This window comes from Apium graveolens, chromosome 5, assembly GCF_009905375.1.
Source record: "Apium graveolens cultivar Ventura chromosome 5, ASM990537v1, whole genome shotgun sequence".
NCBI lineage: Eukaryota > Viridiplantae > Streptophyta > Magnoliopsida > Apiales > Apiaceae > Apium > Apium graveolens.
Genome location: NC_133651.1, coordinates 315123108 through 315147654, shown reverse-complemented (window position 1 = coordinate 315147654; position 24547 = coordinate 315123108). Strand labels below are relative to the sequence as shown.

At 33.8% G+C, this 24547-nt stretch overlaps 1 protein-coding gene and 1 pseudogene across 1 annotated transcript in view; both read left to right on the top strand.

The window, feature by feature from the left end:
• The window catches only part of LOC141659479 (ureide permease 1-like), a 35077-nt gene extending 14690 nt beyond the window's left edge, over positions 1–20387 (top strand). Inside the window, exons 6-7 of the mRNA XM_074466371.1 lie at positions 19719–20093; positions 20242–20387. Coding sequence (XP_074322472.1) covers positions 19719–20045 — 327 coding nt within the window. The 3' untranslated portion in view covers positions 20046–20093; positions 20242–20387. The remainder of the gene's footprint in view (positions 1–19718; positions 20094–20241) is intronic.
• Positions 16265–18635, top strand: LOC141723309 (KIN17-like protein; annotated as a pseudogene).
• Positions 20388–24547: the final 4160 nt, after the last annotated feature.

Below are 24547 nucleotides of genomic sequence, written 5' to 3'. Positions count from 1 at the left end.
ACATATACTAATGTATTCTTTGTATAACCTGAACAGCTTATATGCCACACTAATTTTGTTAAGAAATTAGTTGATTACAAATTTTGTTAAGGACTTTGATCCTTATTGCAATTGATTACTTGTACTAGTTAAGAAATTGTGAGAGATTAGAAATTTTGTTGTTATAGATTGTTCAAGTTCGTTGATTTTTTTATAGGAATTTAAAATTCTCGCTGTATTATACTTTTGGACAATAGATTAGAAAGGATCCTGCTGATGTAATAGATTTGTCAGGTACTAGGGTAGAGAAATTTTGTATTAATCTCTTTTCTAGTGTAATAGATTATTGGTGTACTATTTGTTTTTAGTAGGATAAAATTCTTGTTGTAATATATTAACTGAGAATAGGATAGGGAGGATTTTGTAATAATATAAAATACATTTTTGTAATAGATTATTATAAATAATTAGAACTATTCATGATTAATCATTTTTTTAACAGATCAGAAATTCTCTATTATTGTTATAAATCTTTGATTCATTTTATTTTGTTTATAAGTATTTAGGACGTGTTACACGGTATACAATTTATGGGATATTTGTAAAGTGGGCTAGGGAGCAAGGAGCCGGGGACTAGGGTGCGGTTGCCACTTGCAGGGTGGACCCATAAACTTTTTAGAATATATTCTCCTTTAATAATATAAAATAAATATTTAATTAAATAATTAGATTTAAAATATATTTTAAATACACATATAAATATTGAAGAACTATAGAGACTAGAAAGTATATAATTTATACATAAAAAATATTTTTTAAATTAATAATAATAGCAAGTGTTTCGTCAAACTATGATAGTATCCTAATAACTATGAAGTAGGGTTGTCAAAAAAATTCGGAAAATCCGAAATCCGTCCAAAAAATCCGCATTCGTATCCGGAAAAAAGCGGATATTATCCGTATTCGAAATAAAGCGGATATTATCTGTATCCGAATCCGGGATATTCGAATCAGAAATCAAATACATATATGATATTTAAATTATATAATTATATGTAATTTAAAATTAATTCTATTAGTTTACACTGTGTATATATGCATTAAATAATATATTTATACAAAATTTGCATGATTGTACACAAACTTTATACGTATAAAAATATAAGGTTTGAATTTTATGGTAAAAAAATGTCCCATAATCATCGTCAATACGGTAAAGTTTTTAAAAAATTCAAAAAATCCATATCCGTCCGAAATATTCGCATTCGTATCCGAAAAAAACGGATATTATCCGTATTCGAATCCGACGATTGCGGATACGGATACGGATATAGACATATTTGTATCCGAATTATCCGTTTGACAACCTTGCTATGAAGACGTGAAAGTGTTGATTTATAGCGGTAAAAATATTCCAAACTCTATGTCCAATTTTTTTTTTAAGAAAGGTTATTTTATCCCGATTTGTTCCAAATATCACATGTCCATTAGTTATAATTGGTTGTGTGAGGTTATGATCAATTGTAAAGTTGATTAATAAGACGGAGATATTCAAATTTATCCCACAAATTAAAGAAATCTCATTTTACTACATAAGGACTGTTTTATCATTTTAAAGAATTTTCTTTTAAAATATATCATGATTTCCTAGCATTATTCTTTTAATTCCACCAGCTTTTTTCCGTTAGCAATTATGAGTAATAATGTTTTATTTTAGATTTGTTACAATAAACTTCTTTTTATAATTTTTATTTTTTATTCCTGAAGCTTTTTTCCAAATTTGTTCATAATATTTTTAAATTATTAAAATAAATTTTGAGTTTCTAGAATATATTTTAATTAGTTCCATATTAAATTCTAAGTTGACTTTTAAACAAATTTACTTTTAATTATACTTGGATAAAACTATAGGATGGATCTGCCCTTGCCTGATCCAATATCACATATGACCTATATTTAATTAATATGATTTTGAATTCGGCCCATAAGTAAATATGGGGCATAAATCATAAAGAGTTTTTTCATGCACACGTACTAAGCACCAAACTATAAAATATTAGCTATTTTAATAATATCGGTAAAGCAAAGGTGTTTAACTTGTGCTCATAGGCACACACTAGAAACAGGATTATAAAATAATAAAATTTTCAAATGTTGAAAAAACAAGCAGCATTATTTAAGCCTAACTAAAAAAAACATAAATTTCACTTAGTAAAAAAACATCATAATCTATGAATCATACATGTCGATATACAACAGTCCCATTTATTGCATTCATACTGTATTTTTAAATAGTTAATGCTTGAAATTTCTGGTATATTTTAAGTAATTTTATCGCATATTTAGAATTATTATTTTTAAAATACTCTTTTTTGAATCAAAATATAAATGTAATATTTTAATTCAATTTTTTTAAAAAAAAATAAAATAATTTTATTTATGTGGTCAATTCTCTTAAAAATGTGTATTAAAAAATTGAACATTAATTATTTCAAAAGAGGTAATAATACTCTCCGTCTCCTTTTAGAAATCAATTTTCAAAATAACACACATATAACATATTAAGAAAAGTAATAGTTAATATTAGTTAAATAATTTTTTTAACCCCTAATTAATACTTTAAAATTTAAGAATTCAATTTAAATTGGTTGAAAGCACTAAATATAAAGATAGATTTGAAACACTAAATACAAATGTGATTAAGGAGTTTTCAAAGCGGAGTAATGGACCCACGGCCTCGCGAGTCGCTGAGTATTTAATACAAGAAGAGGGACTCGCAAGTATATTTACATTACAAGAGGGTAACGTAAATATTGGTGGAATTTGGATACAACACTCTTCAAGTTCAGCTTAATTTAACACTAAATTTTAGGAAATTGAATTTGAGTATTTTAATTGTAAAAAAAAACTTCAAATTCACAATTTCATTATCTTCATCATTGAAAATATTTCTAAAACTAACGAAAAGGTAAAATGGTCCAAATCAGTCTATTTATGTATTTTTTTGTTTGGAGTATATGATGTCAACGATGTCAACTGGTGATGCTCCAGCACTAAAGAGTAAAAGTAGTTGGAAATAGATCATCATAATTTTCATACACAGACATATACATATCTTATACAATGCAATGTAACCTGTAGCTGTGTGTATCACATGGTAGGCCTCACGGAGAACTATGAAGTCTGTGTAGACAAGGATCACGGGACAATGCCTGATAAAATATATGCAATAGGTTCAGGTTTTTGCTTATAGAAAGAGATGGTAAAGTAGTTTTTTTTCCATTATATCAAATGCTAATATAACTAAATTTGTAGCAAGTAGTGATTAAGTGCACACTTTTGGTTTCTCAACTAAAAGCGGTACTTTTGTATTTTCCATTATATCAATTTATTATACATGTAAAACATATATAATATAAATATATATGTAGAAATAGTTAATATGAATATAAAGTTAAAACTATTGTATTAGCATATAACTAAATAAAATAAAAGAAATAATATGTCATAATTATTATACTATTATATACCGTTGTAAATATATATTTTATTTTTCTCGCTAGTGATAGGCGAACAAAAAAAGGAAGAATTATTTTATACTATTTTCACTTATCTAATTTTGAAAACATGAAAGAAATATTTCTAATCTTATTTTCCCTATTTTATTGAAAAAAAATTCAGAAACATGCTATAAAAGCTAAGGAACGCCATAGAAATTCCGGAAATGCAAATTCCACTTGTCTTTAAAACATACCTTAATTGACATCTTTTAGTAAATTTAAACATCAAACTATTAAAAAAGAGTTGCAAACTTATTTCATTAAATTTTACTTTCATATCAGTTTCTTAAGTTTTATTTTTTAAAATTTATATAAATAACTTACCTATGAATATCATGGTGTCATATGTTCCTGTAAGGGAAGCAGCACCCTAGCAACTCATGCCCCCCTCCATAGGTGGGGATCCGTATAGTATGAGCAAACCCAGTCGACTGAAAATAAATAAATTACATGATACATAAAACATCTCATGATACTAATTATAGTGTATGTACGAAATGTATAACATATATAAGATAGATACGCACCATTTGATATGTACTCATAATCAAAGTCCCTGATGCAAGTGTAGCACAAATAGACCGACCATGAATCGCAATATGGGTTACAGCATCGTGATCTGCATCTGCGATCTGTATATTATGCTATGTTAGTAATTATCAAATATAGTTTCTGCTTTTTCTGAAAAAAATTAAATACCATAGATGAACATGAATAGGAAAATCAGTATCCTCTCCTAGAAGGCCCCAAAAATCCCATGTCACAATCTTTTTAGCCAGTCCATCAACATGAATTCCAGCTAGGTCATTAATTCCAGCGATTTTGCCTTCATTTGCATCGTAGCATTCAGATACAAATACCTACAAAATTTAAGAAAAAATTAGGAAAAATCAAGGTAAAATGAGCATAAAGAATTTTCAAGATTTGAGAAGTACCCTTGAATTAGGATCATAATCAATACATGTCCTCCAAACATTGACTTCGTTAGGTATATTAAAAAGATCAATGAGCTGCCCGTCAGAAGTGACAAGCCAGAATATGAGATCGGCGGTGTAGCTTATGCACAATGTATTATGCTCAGGACTATCAGAACTTAAGTTGTGTCAGTCTTGAGCATAATACATTCTGCACAAGCTACACCGTCGGTCTCATATTCTGGCTTGTCACTTATGACGGGCAGCTCATTGATCTTTTTAATATACCTAACGATGTCAATGTTTGGAGGACATGTATTGATTATGATCCTAATTCAAGGGTAATTTTCTCAAATCTTGTCATTTCTCTTGAAAATTCTTTATGCTCATTTTACCTTGATTTTTCCTAAATTTTGTAGGTATTTGTATTTGGATGCTACGATGCAAATGAAGACAAAATCACTCGAATTCATGACCTAACTGGAATTCATGTTGATGGACTGGCTAAGATTGAGACATGGGACTTTTGGGGCCTTCTAGGAGAGGACACTGATTTTCCTATTCATGTTCATGTATGGTATTTAATTTTTTTCTGAAAAGGCAGAAAAAATAGAAAACTATATTTGATAATTACTAACATAGCATAATATACAGATCGCAGATGCAGATCACGATGCTGTAACCCATATTGCGATTCATGGACGGTTTATTTGTGCTGCACTTATATCAGGGACTTTGATTATGAGTTCATATCAAATGGTGCGTATCTATCTTATATATGTTATTCATTCCGTACATACACTATAATTAGTATCATGAGATGTTTTATGTATCATGTAATTTATTTATTTTCAGTCGACTGGGTTTGCTCATACTATACGGATCCCACCTATGGAGGGAGGCATGAGTTGCTAGGCTGTTGTTTCCCTTGCAGGAACATATGGCACCATGATATTCACAGCTAAGTTATTTATATAAATTTTAAAAAATAAAACTAAAAAAACTAATATGAAAGTAAAATTTAATGAAATAAGTTTGCATTTCTTTTTTAATAGTTTGATGTTTAAATTTACTAAAAGAGGTCAATTAAGGTATGTTTTAAAGCCGAGACAAGTGGAATTTGCATTTCCGGAATTTCTATGGCGTTCTTTAGCTTTTATAACATGTTCCTGAATTTTTTTTCAATAAAATAGGGAAAAGAAAATAAGATTAGAAATATTTCTTTCATGTTTTTAAAATTAGATAAGTGAAAATAGTATAAAATAATTCCTTTTTTTGTTCGTCCATCACTAGCGAGAGAAATGAAATATATATTTACAACGGTATATAGTATAATAATTATGACATATTATTTCTTTTATTTTATTTAGTTATATGCTAATCAATAGTTTTAACTTTTTATTCATATTAACTATTTCTAAATATATATTTATATTATATATATACTAATAAATATGCTTTACATGTATAATAAAAATTGATATAATGAAAAATACAAAAGTACTGCTTGGTGCTGCTTTTAGTTGAGAAACCAAAAGTGTGCACCCAATCACCACTTGCTACAAATTTAGTTATATTAGCATTTGATATAATGGAAAAAATCTACTTTACCATCTCTTTCTATAAGCAAAAACCTAAACCTATTGCATATATTTTATCAGGCATTGTCCCGTGATCCTTGTCTATACAGAGTATGAAAATTATGATGAAGATCTATTTCCAACTACTTTTATTCTTTAGTGCCGGAGCATCACCAGTTGACATCATATCCCCAGACAGATTTGGACCTCATCTCTATCTAGGTAAATAATTTTATATTGTCAAACATTATATATATACATACCATGGTAATAATATATAATAATATCTGTACAGGTACTGCTGCAGGACATATCATCACATCCACTTATGGACAGACTACGTTCCAGTGGCGCAGTTTAACACAAGTGAAATTTAATAGGATTGAAAGCATGACTGCTTAGTTTCTAGTTTTTATGCTTCACTATTGTTCGACACTGATGATTGTAATGATTATATTACTTGATTTTTATACTTTCTTCATTTTACTACTTGGAGAAACTACGTATTGTGTGAATAATATTAATAAGATGTTTGTTAAATATGTGTATGTAACAATGTTTAACATACCAAGATGTTTGTTACCACCATAAAGAAAAGGCCTACAACATGCAAAGAAGAAAGGAAACAAACCGCGCGAGTAGAGCTTTCTGTTATGCTTAAAAAGAAGTCCTAAAAACACCATTTCTTTATATCAAGACTGAGAGTAACATTAAAATCCATTCATCCTCAAACAGCCAAGAAAATTGTCTAAGAAAGTGAGATATCAAAGAAAGTGAGATATTAAAGATGAAGATGAAGATCATTACCCTTGCAATCTAGTAACGACATTTGCAGCTCTTTTGCCACCACCTGCTTGCAAAAGTAAATCATTCACATCAAGAGCACATATATATGCATAATATTCCTTTAAAAGAATCACAATTTTTTTACTAAAAAGTGAAGTCTAAAACAAATTGTAACACATGAAAGTTATCCCTGTCATGAGACAAATGTTCAAATGAAGGTACAAAGTAACATTTATGAAGATCCCCAATAACCTGTCTGAGGGCTATGTTATGTAACAAAGAAAAGTAGAAGTTGGAGATAATTTTGGGGAGTCTAACCATTAATGTTTCCTTCCTTATCTCTCCATGGATAAAGAAAATAAATCATGAGGAAGGTATGTTACTTTGAGGAACCAGGGGTTAATACATTCATTAAGAGAGATAAAAAGAAGACGGAAACAAGTAAACAATTTACATCTTTATCCATAGGTTGGATTCATGAGAATACCTCTAAGTCTATACTGAGACTTGTCATGCCGCTCCACCAGTCGGCAACTAGTCTAGTAGGCAGTCAAGGAAGGCCGACTAGAGTATTTGACTAGGTGCATGTCAATATTTCAGTCACCTTGTAGACTGTACGGTCTACCAGTCGACTAGTCGGGTTGCTTGGTTCGAGTCACCGACTGGTTGAATAAAATGAACAACAGAACTTACATTTTAAATCCTAATCAGGATGGATTTTATACTTTTACTTCAGTTATGAATTGTCCCAACCATGATCAGGCTAGATTTACTGCAAGTGGCTAATGACAAGCATCAAAACATTTCAAAAATCACTTAGCATCAATTATAGAAAAGTTAAAGCCATAGTAGCCACCTATCCTCTGTCAAATCATTATCAGCTACAATGACAAAGATTCCCTTCCAATAGAATATCCAAAATAGCTGCAACAGCTTCAACTGTGTGAGGTGTCCTTGAGAACCAATAGTAACAAACTCAAACATTTTAAAGGTGTTTTGTCCCTTTATTTCGTGTGCGCATAATTCATTCTGGTAGTAAGAAAATAATGAGAATATCAATATAAATAAGAAAGAGACAAACCTCAGAGCAACTATCTGACATAATATACTGATAACTGATACAAATACTATGTGGAGAATTTCCATAGTAAAATCAAGTTCAAATTACCTTGTGCTGAAACAATTTTTGACATGTTTCAGAATTGAACAAGTCCATATTAAAAGATGTTATTGTAAAGGTTGAACTAAAAACACTCTAAACAATTAAATCAATCAATCAATAGCAAGTCCATTAATCTAATTTTAATATTAATCTATTCAGTTCATCAATAATATTTACAATTGCATATACATATATCTAAAACAGACATCACATCACATACCAACCAACAGAATCGGATCCAGCGATTTACAGAGAATATCACATACCCATGTTTGAATCAAATTACAATCACATACCCAAGTTTTAAACGAATCACAAAACAAGAAACAGACTAATTTAATTTTGTGAGTACTTTGTGAGGCGGAAGCGGAGGCGGAAGGCAGATGAGTAACGAGGGAGGGGGTGACTGTGTAATGTATTTCTTCGCAACTGCTACTTACCAATTTCTAATACATAAATTAGTTGTATTTTGAGTTTTTTCGATAAATATATATTAATTAGCGTAGAAGCCCGTGCCTTAAAATTCCGTGCAAGGCACGGACCTTTATGTTAACTCATACAAAGTACGGGCGTAACTCATAACATCAAATATCTTTAAATACTTAAATATTTATAAGCACTCTGCAAAAGCAAAGGTGAAAAAGATAGCTGAAATTTGGATTGAGAAAAAGAAATTTAAAAAAAATGAAATCATACCAAGTTTGAATGTTCATATACAAATTATGATGGATCATGCACAAACCTTATTAGCTAAAGTGGTGTGGTAACTTTTTTTAAAACCACAGGGAAATACATGTGACGCAGGTGGTCTGTATATCTAAAATGTATATAATTTATTAATAAAAATTAAACAAATGTACAAAATATAATTTCAAACTAATATGATGTTTTAAACAACTTAAACTCATAGAGAAATTATTATAGTCAAATTTCATGACGAGCATAAGTTCAAAGTCTAAAATTGGATGTCGGGGGCATAGATACAAACCTGACTATTATCTATCATCGCAGAAGCTGTTTTGAGGAAAGATTATAGTTCTCAGGTATCCAATCAATTAATCCCATAAGGTATCCAATCAATTAATCCAATAAACTGGGGAAGCTTTAGCAGAAATGAAAGAGTAGGGTGGGGGAAAAGGGGGGAAGCAAATAAATGGAAGGCTTCGACTCGCTACGCTGACAAATGCCTCAACCTTTCAAATGATTTATAATTCTCGAATTCAATTAAAAAGAATAATAAAAACGAGCTTTCCAGAGGATCCTATAGTTGCGACATCTTTGTATATATGCCTTGACCAATATGATACTCCTTTTTTGTTAATCATTTTGACTAAATTCTAAGAGTGTTGTATCTCCCAAACAAAGTTAGTATGTACTCCTTATAATACATCCATCTCCCAGAAACTTGTTTAAAACAAAAGCTTTCAGTCATATATTATGAGAGCAACATTTATATTGGGAATAATGTTAAAGTCACACCTAGGTAAGAGACAAGAGAACTTATTAAATGAATAAATTATGTCATTACAAGGATTTATCCAGGCTAACTGCGTACACTTTTCATATACTAATCTAATCAGATGATGAAAGAAATATTTGGAAAAACTCTTAATTTGTGGGTCAAAAGCTTTCCAAAATTTCCGTCCCCCCATAATTGCTTAAAAGAAAGATTATTATCTTGACCAAACCAAGAAAGGAGGTAACTGAATTTATACATAATGCAAATGAACACTAGGAAAAATATCTTCAGAAGAGAGCCTGGGAAACACAATTCTAAAATATTGGAAAGAAAATGGAAATTATTGACAAAGTACATTTCTGGGATATTGCACTAATTAGGATATATTAGTTCTAGTCTTTCTAACTTTGACACCATTGTTTATCTGCAATTTTTTGGTTATGCAATCCACATCTTTAATGATTTTACACAAACATGATGTAACAGATTTTGGTTTAAAATAGCAGAAAAATATGCAGAAGTAGCAGTAAATTAACCAAATTTTGATTAAATGTAGTTGTTTCTTATTTTAAATAACGGATTTTAAAAAGAAATATGCAGATTCTGGGAAGAAACAATTATAAGTATGGCAACAGAAAAAAATAGTCAGATTCTGGGCAAATGCAACAGTATTAGAAGTGCAGATTCTAAATCAAGCTAGAATATGTGCAAATTCTGTTTCAAAACAGCAGCATACACACACACACACATATATATCTCTGTGTGTGTGTGTGTGTATAATTTGTGCAAAAGAAGCAGCAAAAAAGTATATTGCTCTAAAGTACCTTATGCTACGAGAAATAATAATTATCGAGCTACTCGAGATCCACAATTTTAGAAGTACCCCGGTTGTCTACAAAATACTTTTCTTTCGTAGTATTTTGCAACATTTGTTGTCTTGTAATATATGAAAGTATAAGTAGATTACCTCAGTTCAGCTCAACTCAACGTATCCACGTACTCATCCATGAGAGCCTGGATGTACATCTTTTTCCTTTCACGTTTGTTTGTTCTTTGGTCACTGTAAAGTTAAGTGTAAGATTTTTCTAGTCCTAAAAACAATGAATTCAAAATTAAAAATAGCAGAAAATTAATTACAAGAACATAACAAGTTATGTACTACAACAAAATACTACACAATGAATTTGGTCTTTGGAAAAAAAATCATGGAACAAGATTAAAACATATGCTTAGATCTTTTATTGCGAACAATAAATGTAATGAAATAGTATTTTATATAGAATGTGTAGATAAATTTCTTTAACCAAAAAAAGTGAATGCCTTCATTGCAACCATATTTCCAAGTAATTATAAGAGAAACTCTAGTAACATCTTGACAGAAATATAAACATAAGAGAAAGTCAACAAACTGGTGTTTTCTACAAAAGAATAGAAGGAACGGGAAGGGGGATTGGTTCCCTCACTTTCTCAACAATCAATCGCACTAAACATAATTAGGGCCACACATTAGAATAAGAATATGATTTAAGTAAGATCTTTAAGAAAGCAGTGGAGGACCTAATTATGTGATGTACGTACAGCTTCTACATACAGATACATGTATTTGGTTGTGGCATCTGTTATTATTAGTGAAGTAGGGATACATCAGTCATTTCACGTACAATTATTTATCCCTTTTTAACCTTGGTTGCCTTCTAATATATAAAGGTAGATGAACCATTTTTTTCGGGATATTACTAAAGAAAATGAATCTACTAACTATGAAGCAACTTGCGTAAAAAAAGAGCACAAGCAATTAAGATGTCACCATGCCTTGAAAGAAGTCACCGGTTACCGACTCCTTCCGTAGAGAGAATTTTGTTTCCAGGAATTCACAAACAAAATATTACTAAAGCAAACATATTTCAAAGAAGGATAGTACTAAATAGGAACTGAATTAAAAATTTATTATTGTACAAATTGTGTTTTACCATATATTTATTAACAAGCTCAACAATGATCTACTTTATCCAATGTTTTTTAATAACCAAACTTTTGTCTGCCTACAAAATTAAATACGCTACAACAATCTGATATTGAATCATTAGTAAAAGTGGAAAGCTGGGGCACTAACCGTGTTCACCAGTCCAGTATAAGCTGCTATGTATATTGTGCCAAATATCTAAAGTTATGTGGAGGTTCAATACTTCCCACATTTAACAGGTAATTTGAACCAAGGGTAATATTAAAACCGGAAGCAAGTAAAAAATTAAGGTCTATTACAGTACACATTTCTGTTAATATCATAAGCTTTTGAATCTAGTGCAATCAGTTGACCAAAAATTGCAAGCTTTTCCCGCGTGTTTTTTATCGATAATAGCTACCAAATTAGATCAAAATCATCCGCAACTTCTGCCTAATGTACAGTTAAATGAAGCCGATCTATTGCATACCTGCCGGTGTGCAACTTCCAGCTCCAGGTAACCAACCAGGTCAGTCAACATCGAAGAAGTGCTAAATCCTTTTAAATCACATTCAAATATAAATTGAATATAGACCGTCGTGAGATACAAATACACTATACAGCTACATAGTGCACGCCAATTATTTTTTTTTAAAGTTCAGGTTTTGGGGCTAATTCTTGTAAATTAATGCAGTGCTGATGTCAAGAGTAAAATTTATTAGTTAAACGATCGATATATTATACAAAAAATATATATTAATTAAAGTACAACAGCTGAAGAAGATTTGTTTCCCAGGTGGGAACGTTGTTATACCTTGTGTGATGAAGGATCATTACCACTTGTATTAGTTACATCAACTCATGCTTTCTTAAAATTTTATATTAGCTCCTGGCCTGTGAGTTGCACATGACTTTTGTCAGCAAAACTGATCTAGGCCTGCATATTATCTTCTTCTCACCCTTTGCATTGTTAGTCATAGAAAGCATATAGAAGAAAAATTATGGCCCCCAAAAGAAACAATTTCGTAATGTATTGATAATAATATGAAATGCTCAATCATCACAAATTTAGTCATCTTTTGATTTATTGTTAGTTGAAATAAGAAAGATATCAAGAAGATTCTTTCTTTTCAGTAAGCAACACGTCAATGAAATCAAATGGTGACCCTAAACCTTTTTCTCCCCTTTTTTATAGACCCAAATTTCTCTCTTCCACAATCTTTCTTACCACCATAAACAATTTTCGTTTGGCTAGTTTACATGAAAAAACTAAAAAACCCCTAAACAGTAATGTACTGTACAAAACAATTACATCCGCACAGGCAGTTACCATATGTTGCAATTACTTTTTAATCCTTGGTCCATGGAATTAAATAGGTATCAAAATTCAGTACAAGCCCAATCATACGCTCTAACATTAAAGTGCAGCAGAACAAACCAATTGGAAGCTAGAAAAACAAACAAACATCATTTGTCACAATAACAATTAATATAAGCAGATATATACCTAATTCCCACCTTCAATAGCTGTAGATCTTACTCCACACCCTCCTTGTAATCAAGTAACCACAATGAACGACCACGTCATATCTGATTTAAAATAGGATGGGTAATCTCCTCAAATCCTAAAATATTTAAAGGCACAATATTTAAATAAAAAAAAGAAACTCAAAAAAGTATGAAAGACTAAATCCCATATTAAAAAGAATTTTTTAATCTTACCAAAAGTAAAAGTAAAAATGTAGTTCCTAGTAGAAATCAAACAAAGTTAAAAAGCTAGAAAAAACAATCAAGTAGTGTATGGGCGCACAACATTTTATCTGGACTGGTAGGTCACAACAACCTAAATGACCTCATTCCTGCAATTACAAGACAAATTTTTATGAAGTTAGCCAACCAACAAATTAAATAAGACTATCATAAATATTCCACTTACTTTCTTAGTGACAAATCCATCATTATGTTAATAATAATATGCAGTCACAAGTTTATCAGATCCCTTTGTAAGCAAGAATATAAAAAACACATTAGATAACTAACTACTCCTCTTTTAATACAATAGATTAATCTTTTATAAACAACTCATTCATAAAAAACACAAAAAAATAATAATAATTGGAGCACAAGACATGCTATGAGCCTATAACATGGCAAATGATAACATTGTTATAAGCAGCCTGCTTTCAGTTCACATGCTGAAATAAGGAATGACACAAGCAATCGGTGAAACGTACAGTTTGTGTTATTCAAACCATATTCCTAGATCTATGAATACAAATTGTAAGTTTGTGACAACGGAATGTTGTGGTAAAAAGGTGAGACTCGATCATGATTATTCTAATCCAGTTTATATCCTGAATCACTTTATATTCAAGGGTTGAATGATTGAAGTCTTTTTAGAGGTACAGAGTAATTTTTGGACTTAGTATTGTTTCGGGTAATGGCGCTTAGTATCACAATTTGGGGAGAAAAGGCCCTGAATCTCACGCGCGCTGAAATATGGCCTTTTCTATCACTTAAAAACGCAATGTTTTTTTGCGTTTCCAATTCAAACGAAAAACGCATCTATTACTTGCGTTTAAGAGTTATAATTGATTTTATTTGCTTGTGAAATAATTCAGAAAACGCTGTTTAATTTTGCGTTAATGGTTCAACGCAAGATTTTGATGCGTTTATTTGAAGGCCACGCATCAGTTATTTGCGTTTGTGCTGATTCAAAAAAATAATATGGTGCACTTGGGAATCGAACACTGGTGACCAAGCGCACATAGCACTGATGTGTACCACACAACCACTACGCTAGCACTGTCATATGTAAATAAATATAAACGCAAAATTTATTAACGTTTTTGAGTGATAGAAAAGGCCATATAATCCAACTTGTGAGATTTTGGGCCTTCTCTCCCCAAATTGTGAGAATAAGGGCCATAATTCTATTGTTTCATAGCGTAGAACTATTTCGGCTTACTTTTCATGTGGCACAAAATATACAGATCCCCAATTCTATTTTTAGAAAAATACTTTTCTTTCCGATAGCGTTCTGCAAGCCAACACTTAAAGGAGTTTCACTAAACACTTGAAGATAATTTAAAGTTTAATAACTGCTCAGTTTAATAAACTATATTACACTGTAGATGGACATGTGTAAGCAATTACATAAATATAAAACATGAATCATGTACCTATATTTGAACAAACTATAAGAAAATAAAAATGCAAATGATCGGAACTTTTAAGATTATGAAATTGAAAAAAACTTACAAAAACAAATGAACGAAGCTGTTTTAGTTTCTAATTGGAATGGATCGGTAACAGAAGTAATGGCAGATTGTAAACAACCTATTTACATACACTTGTTGGAGAAACGAGTATAAAACCATGGAGACACCATCGGCCGGAGGAGGAGCGACGGTGATTTCGGAAAAGGTGCGATTGTGTGTGTGTCTAATTTAGGGTTAGGTTTTTTTGATAATTTTGGGTTAGGCTTCAATCTGGGCTGGCCTTCAAATAGTTAATGTGGGTCAAAAAAGTTCGATTCATTTAATTTATGGCCTCGGTGAGCAACGGGTCAGAACCGGACCGAACCGAAAGAACCGAGAACCGAAATAACAATATTTCAAGAATTGAACCGGACCCGTTTATATGTAAGATCCGAACCGGAACCGTCGAACCGAACCGAAAGAACCGAATTTATATTTTATTTTATATTTATTTATTTTTCATATTATTTTATATTATAACTTTTTAAATTTTGACTAGTTTTGATTATTTATGGAGGGTAATTTAGTAAAAAAAAGATTTTATTAGTGGCGGATCATTTTAAATTCGATTATTTTCTAATATATAAGAACAAAAATATTTATAAAAATATTCGAAACTCCAAATATATTTAAAGAAACGAGTAATACAATAAAATTCATATTTTTCTTAAAATTTATCAAAATATTATAAATAAGAAAACATAATACGTAATATATATACATATATTTATATATATATTTGTATTTATTCATTTATATACGGTTCGGTTCTTACGGTTCTAGTATTATAAGAACCGAACCGAACCGAGAACCGAAATTTCTAGAAAAACAAGAACCGAACCGGACCCGAATTGGTGAACAACCGAACTAGAACCGTAATTTTTGATCGGTTCGATTCGCTTCTCGGTTCTGAACCGGGAAATGCTCACTCATAGGCTTGAGTTCGACTCCGCTCGGCTCGTATTTGAAACTCGTGTCCGGCTCATTAGTTAACGAGCTCGAGCTCGAACACGTTTTTTTGTTCGATAAGAAAGCTCGGCTCGGCTCGGCTCGGCTCGGCTCGTCAGAAAAAAAAAAAAAAACTCGGCTCGTTTATGTCAAAACTCGACTCGGCTCGATTCGTGAACAGCTCTAGTAAAATGATAACTAAGGTTGAGGGTGGCATATTAGTTATTCTCTATATAAAAAAATTTATAACCGTCGATTCACTCCAACGGGTGAGAACTAAATGGTTGGCTATTATAATATAAAATACTGATCGACTATTATTGGCTAAACCTGTAATGGTATACGGAATTGCTATATATAAAAATAAAGTAATTTTCTAATTTTTTTTAAAAAAAAATAATAATTTCTTTTTTTCGCAAAAAAATTATATTTATTATTTATATGAGTCAAAATAATCATAGTTTGACTATAAATAACTAATTAGTAACATGAATAGAAATTATAAAAAATAATCATTTATTAAAAGATAAAACTTATTTATAGAGTGTTTTAAAAATTATTTAATTTTTCGAAAATAATCATTTATTAATAGGTAAAAATTATTTGACCGATTTAATTATTAATATTTTATTAAGTTTGTATATTTTTATTATAAACAAGGTTAGTATAATATATTGGACTTGATCCGATTTTCAATCGGAGTCTGATTTGTACATTATCCGATAATATAAATACCTATATTGGCACAGAGGCTTGAAGCTGAATTGACATCGACACTTTTGTAAGTCTCGAACTGATTATTGTATTGTTTATATTCTATGGTTTAATTGATAAACATACTCGTTATTATTTGAATTGAATTGTGCGCTGTTATTGTCTGAATCGGCGGGATGGGAAAGAATGATTTTTTAAGCCCAAAGGCAATAGCAAATCGAATGAAAGCAAGAGGGCTTGAAAAACTACAATGGTGTTGTCAGATGTGTGAGAAACAATGTCGAGATGGGAATGGATTTAAATGTCACTGTATGAGTAAAGGTCATTAACGTCAGATGCATGTGTTTGGTCAGAACCCTAATTTTGTTGTTGAATGTTATTCGCAGGAGTTTGAATTTACGTTTTTGGAGCATATCAAGAGGAGTCATGGGTTTAGTCGTGTTGCGGCTACGTCTGTTTATAATGAGTATATTGCTGATAGGCATCATCTTCATATGAATTCTACGCAGTGGGTGACGTTGACTGAGTTTGTTAAGTATTTGGGCAAGACGGGGAAGTGTAAGGTGGAGGAGACGTTCAAGGGGTGGTTTATTAGGTATGTTAATAGCGATTCAGAGAGGTTGTTTAGGGACAAGAGGAAGAGGGTTAGGGCTGATTTGGTGGATGATGAGAAGCAGGATAGGGAGATTATGAGGCAGATTGAGCGTGCGCAACAGAATATGACAACAACAACGTTGACGAATGAGGCTAAGTTGTTTAAGAGATGTGAAAGTGATGGTGGCAAGATTAAGATTAAGCCTGGGGCGGTGACCAAGAGTATTGGTAACAAGGAAAAAGGGGAGCGTTTGAGACTGATTTTTTGTTGGGTATAATCCTAACTACACAACAACAATGGGCAGTTATATATATAATAACAAGAACATGGCAAATAACCAACTAACGAAATAAAACACGAAGGCAATAACAAATTATAAAGACTGTAATTGACAAAGAAAGTAAAGAAAACTTATCTCTTATCGCTTTCCAGATTCTGATAAGAAGAAGAACACAACAGCTGAGTCGCCAAACCCTTCAAGAGGACTTGACTGTTCTTGAAGAGATTATTGCCCCCCACTTAAGCTGTGATGGAATGCAGCAATATCGCTTCCAGGATAAAACAAAAACAGATCAATCTGGCCACAGAACCAACAATGATCAACAGCGACTCGCACCTCAGTTTGCCCAAAAAACCTATGCAACTCATATATGTTTGCGAGGTAGGCACCGAGACTTGTGTCATTTTTATCTCAAGTGTACCTCTCAATATATAGGCATCTCAAGTTACTCTTCTTCTATTTTACTCGATGTGGTACACCGAGTAACAAAACAGAAAAAGTAAAAAAAATGGGTTTTCCTTATTATTTATATTATATCCAGATTACTTAATATTAATATTATAAAATATATATATTCAGAGTATGATTAAAATAATCCTTACTCAATATATTTTATATTAATAATTAAATAATCAATATAAATAATTAAACTTGTAATAGAAAAGAAAAATATAAGAGTTCTCATTAGCACTAGGCCACACAAGCATTCCACTTATGCTAGTAGTTGTAAACAACACTAACACAAAATGCTATATAAACTCAATATCTTTCTTTTACAATACCAATATGGGACAAAATCCCCATAACTCATTTCAAACAAGCAACTTTGTCTCAATATATTCATGGATTCCACTAAGAAAAGATCTTAGATCTAAATATGAAAGTTTAAGTCCTCATGTCAAGGAACAACCTCCAAGTGTTAGTTTCCGGAAATCATATCAAGAACATATATAAAATATGCCTCAAACTTTCCATTTTCTAATATTTTTGATGAGGGGAAACTGGGGGGAGTAAGAAGAAGAAACGTAAGAAAGATGCTACTAAGAAAACATCGGCTTTGGATGAGTTGATGAGGGAGCAAGAGATGGCCAAAGAGCATAGAAACAGGAAGGATTACTGGTTATGGGAGGGGATTGTTGTTAAGGTAATGAGTAAAACTCTAGGTTATTATAAGCAAAAAGGCGTTGTTCGTAAAGTGATTCATAAGTATGTGGGAGAAATTGAAATGATTGACACTAAGCATGTCCTTAGAGTGGATCAAGAGGAGCTTCAGACAGTTATTCCCCAAATTGGCGGCCTCTTAAAGATTGTTAATGGTGCTTATCGTGGATCAAATGCCAAGTTATTAGCTGTTGATACAGATAAATTTTGTGCTAAGCTACAGATTGAGAAAGGAATATGCGATTAAAGGGTTCTGCCGGCTGTTGAATATGAAGATATGTTCAAAGCTCTCTAGTGACCGTAAGTATGTAATGTATTTTGATCTTGTATTGCTGTTTTTTTTTGTTCGTTATTTTCTAGTTCGTATCAAAATATTGAACATTTTTTACAGGGACTTACAAGTTCCCCTTTTTGAAGAAACTTGTCCAATAACAGTTGGAAGAGATATAGAGAATGTTTTTGGCATGACAGAGAAAGCAAAAATTGGAACTGTCGACTTTCTTTTAGAAATTGAAAATAGGAGAGCAATTAAGGTTTGTTTAAGCTTCATTTTTTATTAGTCATTTCCTAGATAACTTGTATCTTCTAATCCGAGGTCCAGGCGCATTTCTGCATCAAAATGTATTTGATTTGTGCCAGATTTTAGTCTCCTATTTTTCCCGCAAACTCACAACTTCGTTTTATGAAAACTTTTTCTTGATTTAAGGCATTTCTTGATGCGGTCCTTTAAACTGCTGTAGCATGATCCAATTATTTCAGCAATGTGCCGCTTGACCTGGTTGGTAAAACTTTTGTGCTTAAAACCTTCCCCGTATAGAAAATTGTCGATTTGTTGAATTTTTCACATTTATCTTGAAAGTTGGTAGCACGTCATACATCTCCATATGTATAAGATCATATGATCTTTTTCATTTGAGTAATCTTGTAGCTGGTTACTCGCATTGTCACGAAGATGTCGATGTCTGGAGGGGGGCAGCGGGTGCCCGTTCCCCCATCATTTCATTCTGGTCTACTGAGTAACTAATTATAATTTTTGGAAATAATGGAACCAATTTGGTTCAATTTGCTATTGGTTCCCACTTCCCCCACATAATATACATTCATTTGAAAAAAACAAGAAATTATTTGGTTTATTTTGGTCTAGTACTCCCACAAAACTACAGCTCTTATCTGTTGTATGTTCGGTTATCTAATATTATGCACTATGTTGTTCTATATTTACAGAACTTATTATAATTCGTCTCTTAATTCAAATTATGTTTTTTCCATTGTAGATTGCACTACATATCAACCACAGTTTGCTATAAAATTATTTTTTTGGTATCCCCATACAGAAATGTTTTTGCCTGTCACTGACTTGTGGTGACACTGTTTTTAGGTATTTGGGAGGAGCACCTATATTGGTTTGGGCATAACTTTCCTTTCAGGACTTTGCCTTTCTCTCTTTTCTCCAGCATTCAACCTAGCAACAAATGACCAATGGGACACTCTGAGAGAAGGTGTTCCTCACTTGAGTGCGTACACAGCATTTTTCTGGTTCTCAACCTTTTGTTTTGTGATAGCCATCATTCTGAATATCAACTTCATGTACCGACCTGTTTTGAACTTGCCTCAATCATCATTCAAGGCTTATCTCTCAGATTGGGACGAAAGAGGTTGGGCGTCACTGGCTGGACTTCTATGTGGCTTTGGAAACGGTCTCTAATTTATGGGAGGCCAAGCTGCTGGATATGCAACAGCAGATGCCGTCCAGGTAAATTTGCTAACTTTGCATCTTCCAAGTACTGTCACGGATGTAGATATTTCCCTGAATTTTTGCGCGTAATTTTGAAGTTCGGACATTGGAAGTATTATGAATAATTAGTCAATATGTTTCAACTAATAAATGTAACTCATGACAGGCTTTTCCACTTGTATGCACATTTTGGGGGATTATACTTTTTGGAGAGTACCGAAGGTCATCAAGAAGAACTTATATATTGCTTAGTTGCATGTTGTTAATGTTCATTTTCACAGTTGAAGTTCTCATGGCATTGTTTTGGCAACGGAGATGACTGTGATTGTATAATTTGAGTAAATGCATCAGGTTTTGTAATTTATGATGTCATGTCTCTGGGATACCTTCTGGCTTCTGTAAAAACACAAAAAGTAACAGGAAGATTGATGTGTAAATTCAAACAAATTCTTATGTAATAAACAAATAGTTTAGAAATCCAAATTCTTATGTAAAACGTATTGTTAAAAGAATAAAATTTACATTGTAATTTGAGTTTCTTGATTTTGAAGTATCTTGGCCATTGAATTTTCCATTGTAGTCATCCTTTCAGACAAGGCCTCAACTTTTCTAGAGAGGTCAGCCTCCTTCCTAAGTTTCAACAAAATTTCTCTCATAGTGGATGCAGGAATTTGATCTTCCACTATCTTCTTGACATTGTCCTTAACTCCAATAATTTGTCCTTTAATGTCATCCATATATTGAGTTTGCTTCAAATGTTGATCCCTGTAGAGTTGCAGTGACTCAAATTTGAAGGGAGTAAGGACTTTATTTCTGCATCTGTACCTGTGTCAATGGATGATTTTGTCTGATTGATAAGCTTTATCAGAGTTGAAATGAGATGATGAATGTTGCTTTTCCTGTTGAACATCTATGCAAGTAGGTGTGAGCTTGAACTAGGGCCTTCACCTCCCCCTATGTTCCTTACCTCCTCATTAAATTTTATTCAGTTAAAATTTTAAACCTCGCCCCGGGGACCATTACACAATCCACGTGTACTTAGAAAAAATTTACCCAGTTAAAATTTTATTAAAAGTTCTCAGCCCAACCCGGGGACGACACACAACCAAGTGTACTTAGAAAAATTTCAGCGAATGATAGCAAAAAACAGATACAGAAAGGGAAATATATTTACATGCTTGCCCAGGGCAAACCAAGCCCCGGACCAAATCCAAACCAGAGTCACACGAAATTCAAATAACAAGTTTAAAAGCCACAAGGGCTAAGTCTGCAACGATAACAAACTAAGAAAACAAATTACAAAGCACGAAGCCTGGATCTTCATTCTTCAGTTCTCGGGAAGAGGATAAGTCTTCCCAGGGACCTCTTCGGGAGGCGGAGGCGGCTGCGTCCCGGAGGTGCCCTCTCCGGCAGTTTTGGCCTCCTCACGACGGAGCTCTTCTATGAGGTACAACTCTATGAACCCGTCCATATCACCGTCCGGATTCTCATGCAAATAAGCAGAAGCAATGTCCCAACAAATATTGACCTTCTCAAAGATCTTGTTGTTGAGCTCCTCGTAATAGGTTGGAGTACCCCGAAAGGACTGAAGGACCTCCTCTGTCCGGGGCCTAGAAGCAAGCTCCTTCTTTAAGTTCTCCACCTCCGCCCGGAGGGATCCAACCATCTGCTCAGTAGCCTCCCGAGCTTTCACCGCTTCAGCAACAGCCTGCTTGTGCTCCCGAGATTCCTTCTCCTTCACCTCCCGGTACTTGGCAAATATTTCCTTCTCACTAGCCAACTCCTTCACCGCTGTCTTATTCTTATCCTCCCTTATGCGGTAATTATGAAGGATGGTAGAGCAGCCGCTGATCCGAGCGTTAGCCTGAAAGAAAATGACTCAGTACTGATCAAAGGGAAGAAGAAAAAAGATGATAAGGGAACACTCTTACCTCCGAAACATCCCGAACAAGATAATCAAAGAAGGTATCCAGATCCTCCTTGGCATAGCACTCGAAGTCAGCAGGGATGGCATAGTTGTCGAACATCTCGTTCCGACGATCATCCAGAGTCATTCGGGCCAACAGGCTCTTCAAAGCATCCTCCTCCACCAGCTTCTGGCTCTCCTCCTCAGTAGGGCCCGCGGCAGAAACCCTCCTACGCTGGGGAGTCCCGGAGCCACCAGCAGCATCTTCCGCAGCCCTCCTCCTGCGAGGGTTCAAAGCTCCAACCTCCTCTTCATCCAGCTCCAACACCTCAATCTCCTCGGGCTCCGGGATAATAGGCATGGTAACCACTGGAACACTCTGCCTCACGCTGTTCCCCGAAGAACCAACATCCCGAGCCTCTGAACCACTACCCGCACCAACCTTCTTCTTACCCGAGTCCAGCTGCACAACACCACCGATCTTCCTGATCCTCCCAGCCAAATCCTTGAACTGTTGCGATATAGCGTGATGGAAAGGGTTAAGGAGCGAAAGACCTGCACAAGGAACAACAGTTTAGAAAGAATACGTCAGGGCAAAGACATACATCAAGAAAAAGAACAAGGAAAAAACTTCTAAAGTAAAACACTTACATCCAACATTATATAATGTTTGGTTATCTAAAAAAGTATCCCGGGTCCACTGGGCACCCAGAGCCACCACAAAATCGTACATCTTCGCCAGGGCATCTCCACCGAGCCACTCGGTTGGGAACCTGTTATTTTTCAAAGCACTTTTATACACAGGCATAAACTCCAGGTCCCCACCCCAGACGAAGATGAACTCCTGGTGCCAGCCCCGGAGCGAGTTCAACATAAAGACATGTGCACTTTTGGCATCGGCAGAAAACCCACAACCATCTATGTTGAATATGAACTCAAAAAGGGGAGGTAGGGTGGATTTCTTAATCTTAAAAAGGTAGTGAAAAAGCTTGAAGGTAGGGAGGTACTTCTTCACATGACAACAGACAAGGAACCAAGAAACCCACTTAACAGAATTCGGGGCCAACTGAATAAAGGGTATCCCGTAGACATCACGGCATAAAGACCTGATGAATTGGTGAAGGTTGGGCCTCATGCTACGAAGATGCTCTAGAGGAATAGCTACCCAACCACCCACAGGACGGTGATAAACCCTCTCATGAGGCTCGGGCCACCTCCACCCCATATCATCCCCGAAGTGAAAAACGGCTTTCACTAAGTCATCTATTTGCTGGAAGGTATATTCCGAAAGGTCGGGGTGATGGGGAGCTGGAACATAGCCCATCCCGGGAGCGTTATAGAAAAGCTGATCCATACGGACCCCATCATAAGGCTCTATTCCCCCGGGCCTATAAACAGCAGAAAGGTCCCTAAAATAGTAATCATGTGGGGGACTATTCTCTCGGGTCTGAACAAAATAGTGGTCTATATCTTCCCAAGACCCGTCTCTTCTACCCAAAGTCTGTCCGCGGTTTAAAAGGAAAGTGGGCAACTCCTCAACTACAGGTTGGCGACGGGGAGGCATGTTCTCTGGTTCCGGGGAAGAGTCACTTGGAGATTGGTCGGGAAATCCAAAGTAGGGGCGGTCGGGTCTACATTTAAGGTTGGCCAATTGTTTCCTTCTCCCTCTCCTAACCATATAACCCTGGAGTGTATGCCATTTCGTAAAAGAAAAGAAAGAGAAAAAGAAAAACAGAAAGCCACTCAGAAATAATTAACCTTCGAATCAAAACACCAAGGTATATCCTACAATCTATACATACATATATACGCCTACAATACAAGTCATGAACAACCACAAAAGCCAGAGAACAAACCCATTTTATTGAAGAAATTAAACCTCTTATTCAGACACCAAAACACAAACCCAGATTCAGTACAAACATCAATTGCGTTTATGCAAACAAAACCTAAAAATCTAAACAATAAACAACAGCATGTTCGATTCACCAAAACTCGACACAACAAAAGTAAACTAATTCGGATGACCGAAACGCATGCATTCGAAGGGCTCAGACTACAAGTATTCATTAAACAATCACGAGAAAGAAAAGAATGAAGAAAAGTTCGAAAACTTACAAGAAAGCAGGAGAAATAAGGCGGCTTCAAAGAGAAAAGCTCCCAAAATTGCCTCGAAGAAAAGTTGCAGAGAGTGTTTGGTGTTTATAATGGCGTAAAGGAAAAAGAAATGGCACGACAGGAGTATTTATAGGCACACATGAGATAGTAACCCACTCAACTGCCACACGATCGTGTTCGTCGGATGAAGACACGTGGCACAATCTTGAGCGTCAAGAAAATAACCACCGCAGTTAATGATTACATCACTGTAATTATTTAACAGGCGCGACTTTTGAGGAGAAAAAGGGGGGGAAACTGCAACGTTTCGTATATATACATATATGTATACATATATTCCTACAGGAAGCTCAACCGTCACTTGACATTTCGGGGAAAACGCAAAAATACTGTGCACCTATCACATATGTACCTGCCAGCTCAATCATGGGGCCTACCCAAACACAAT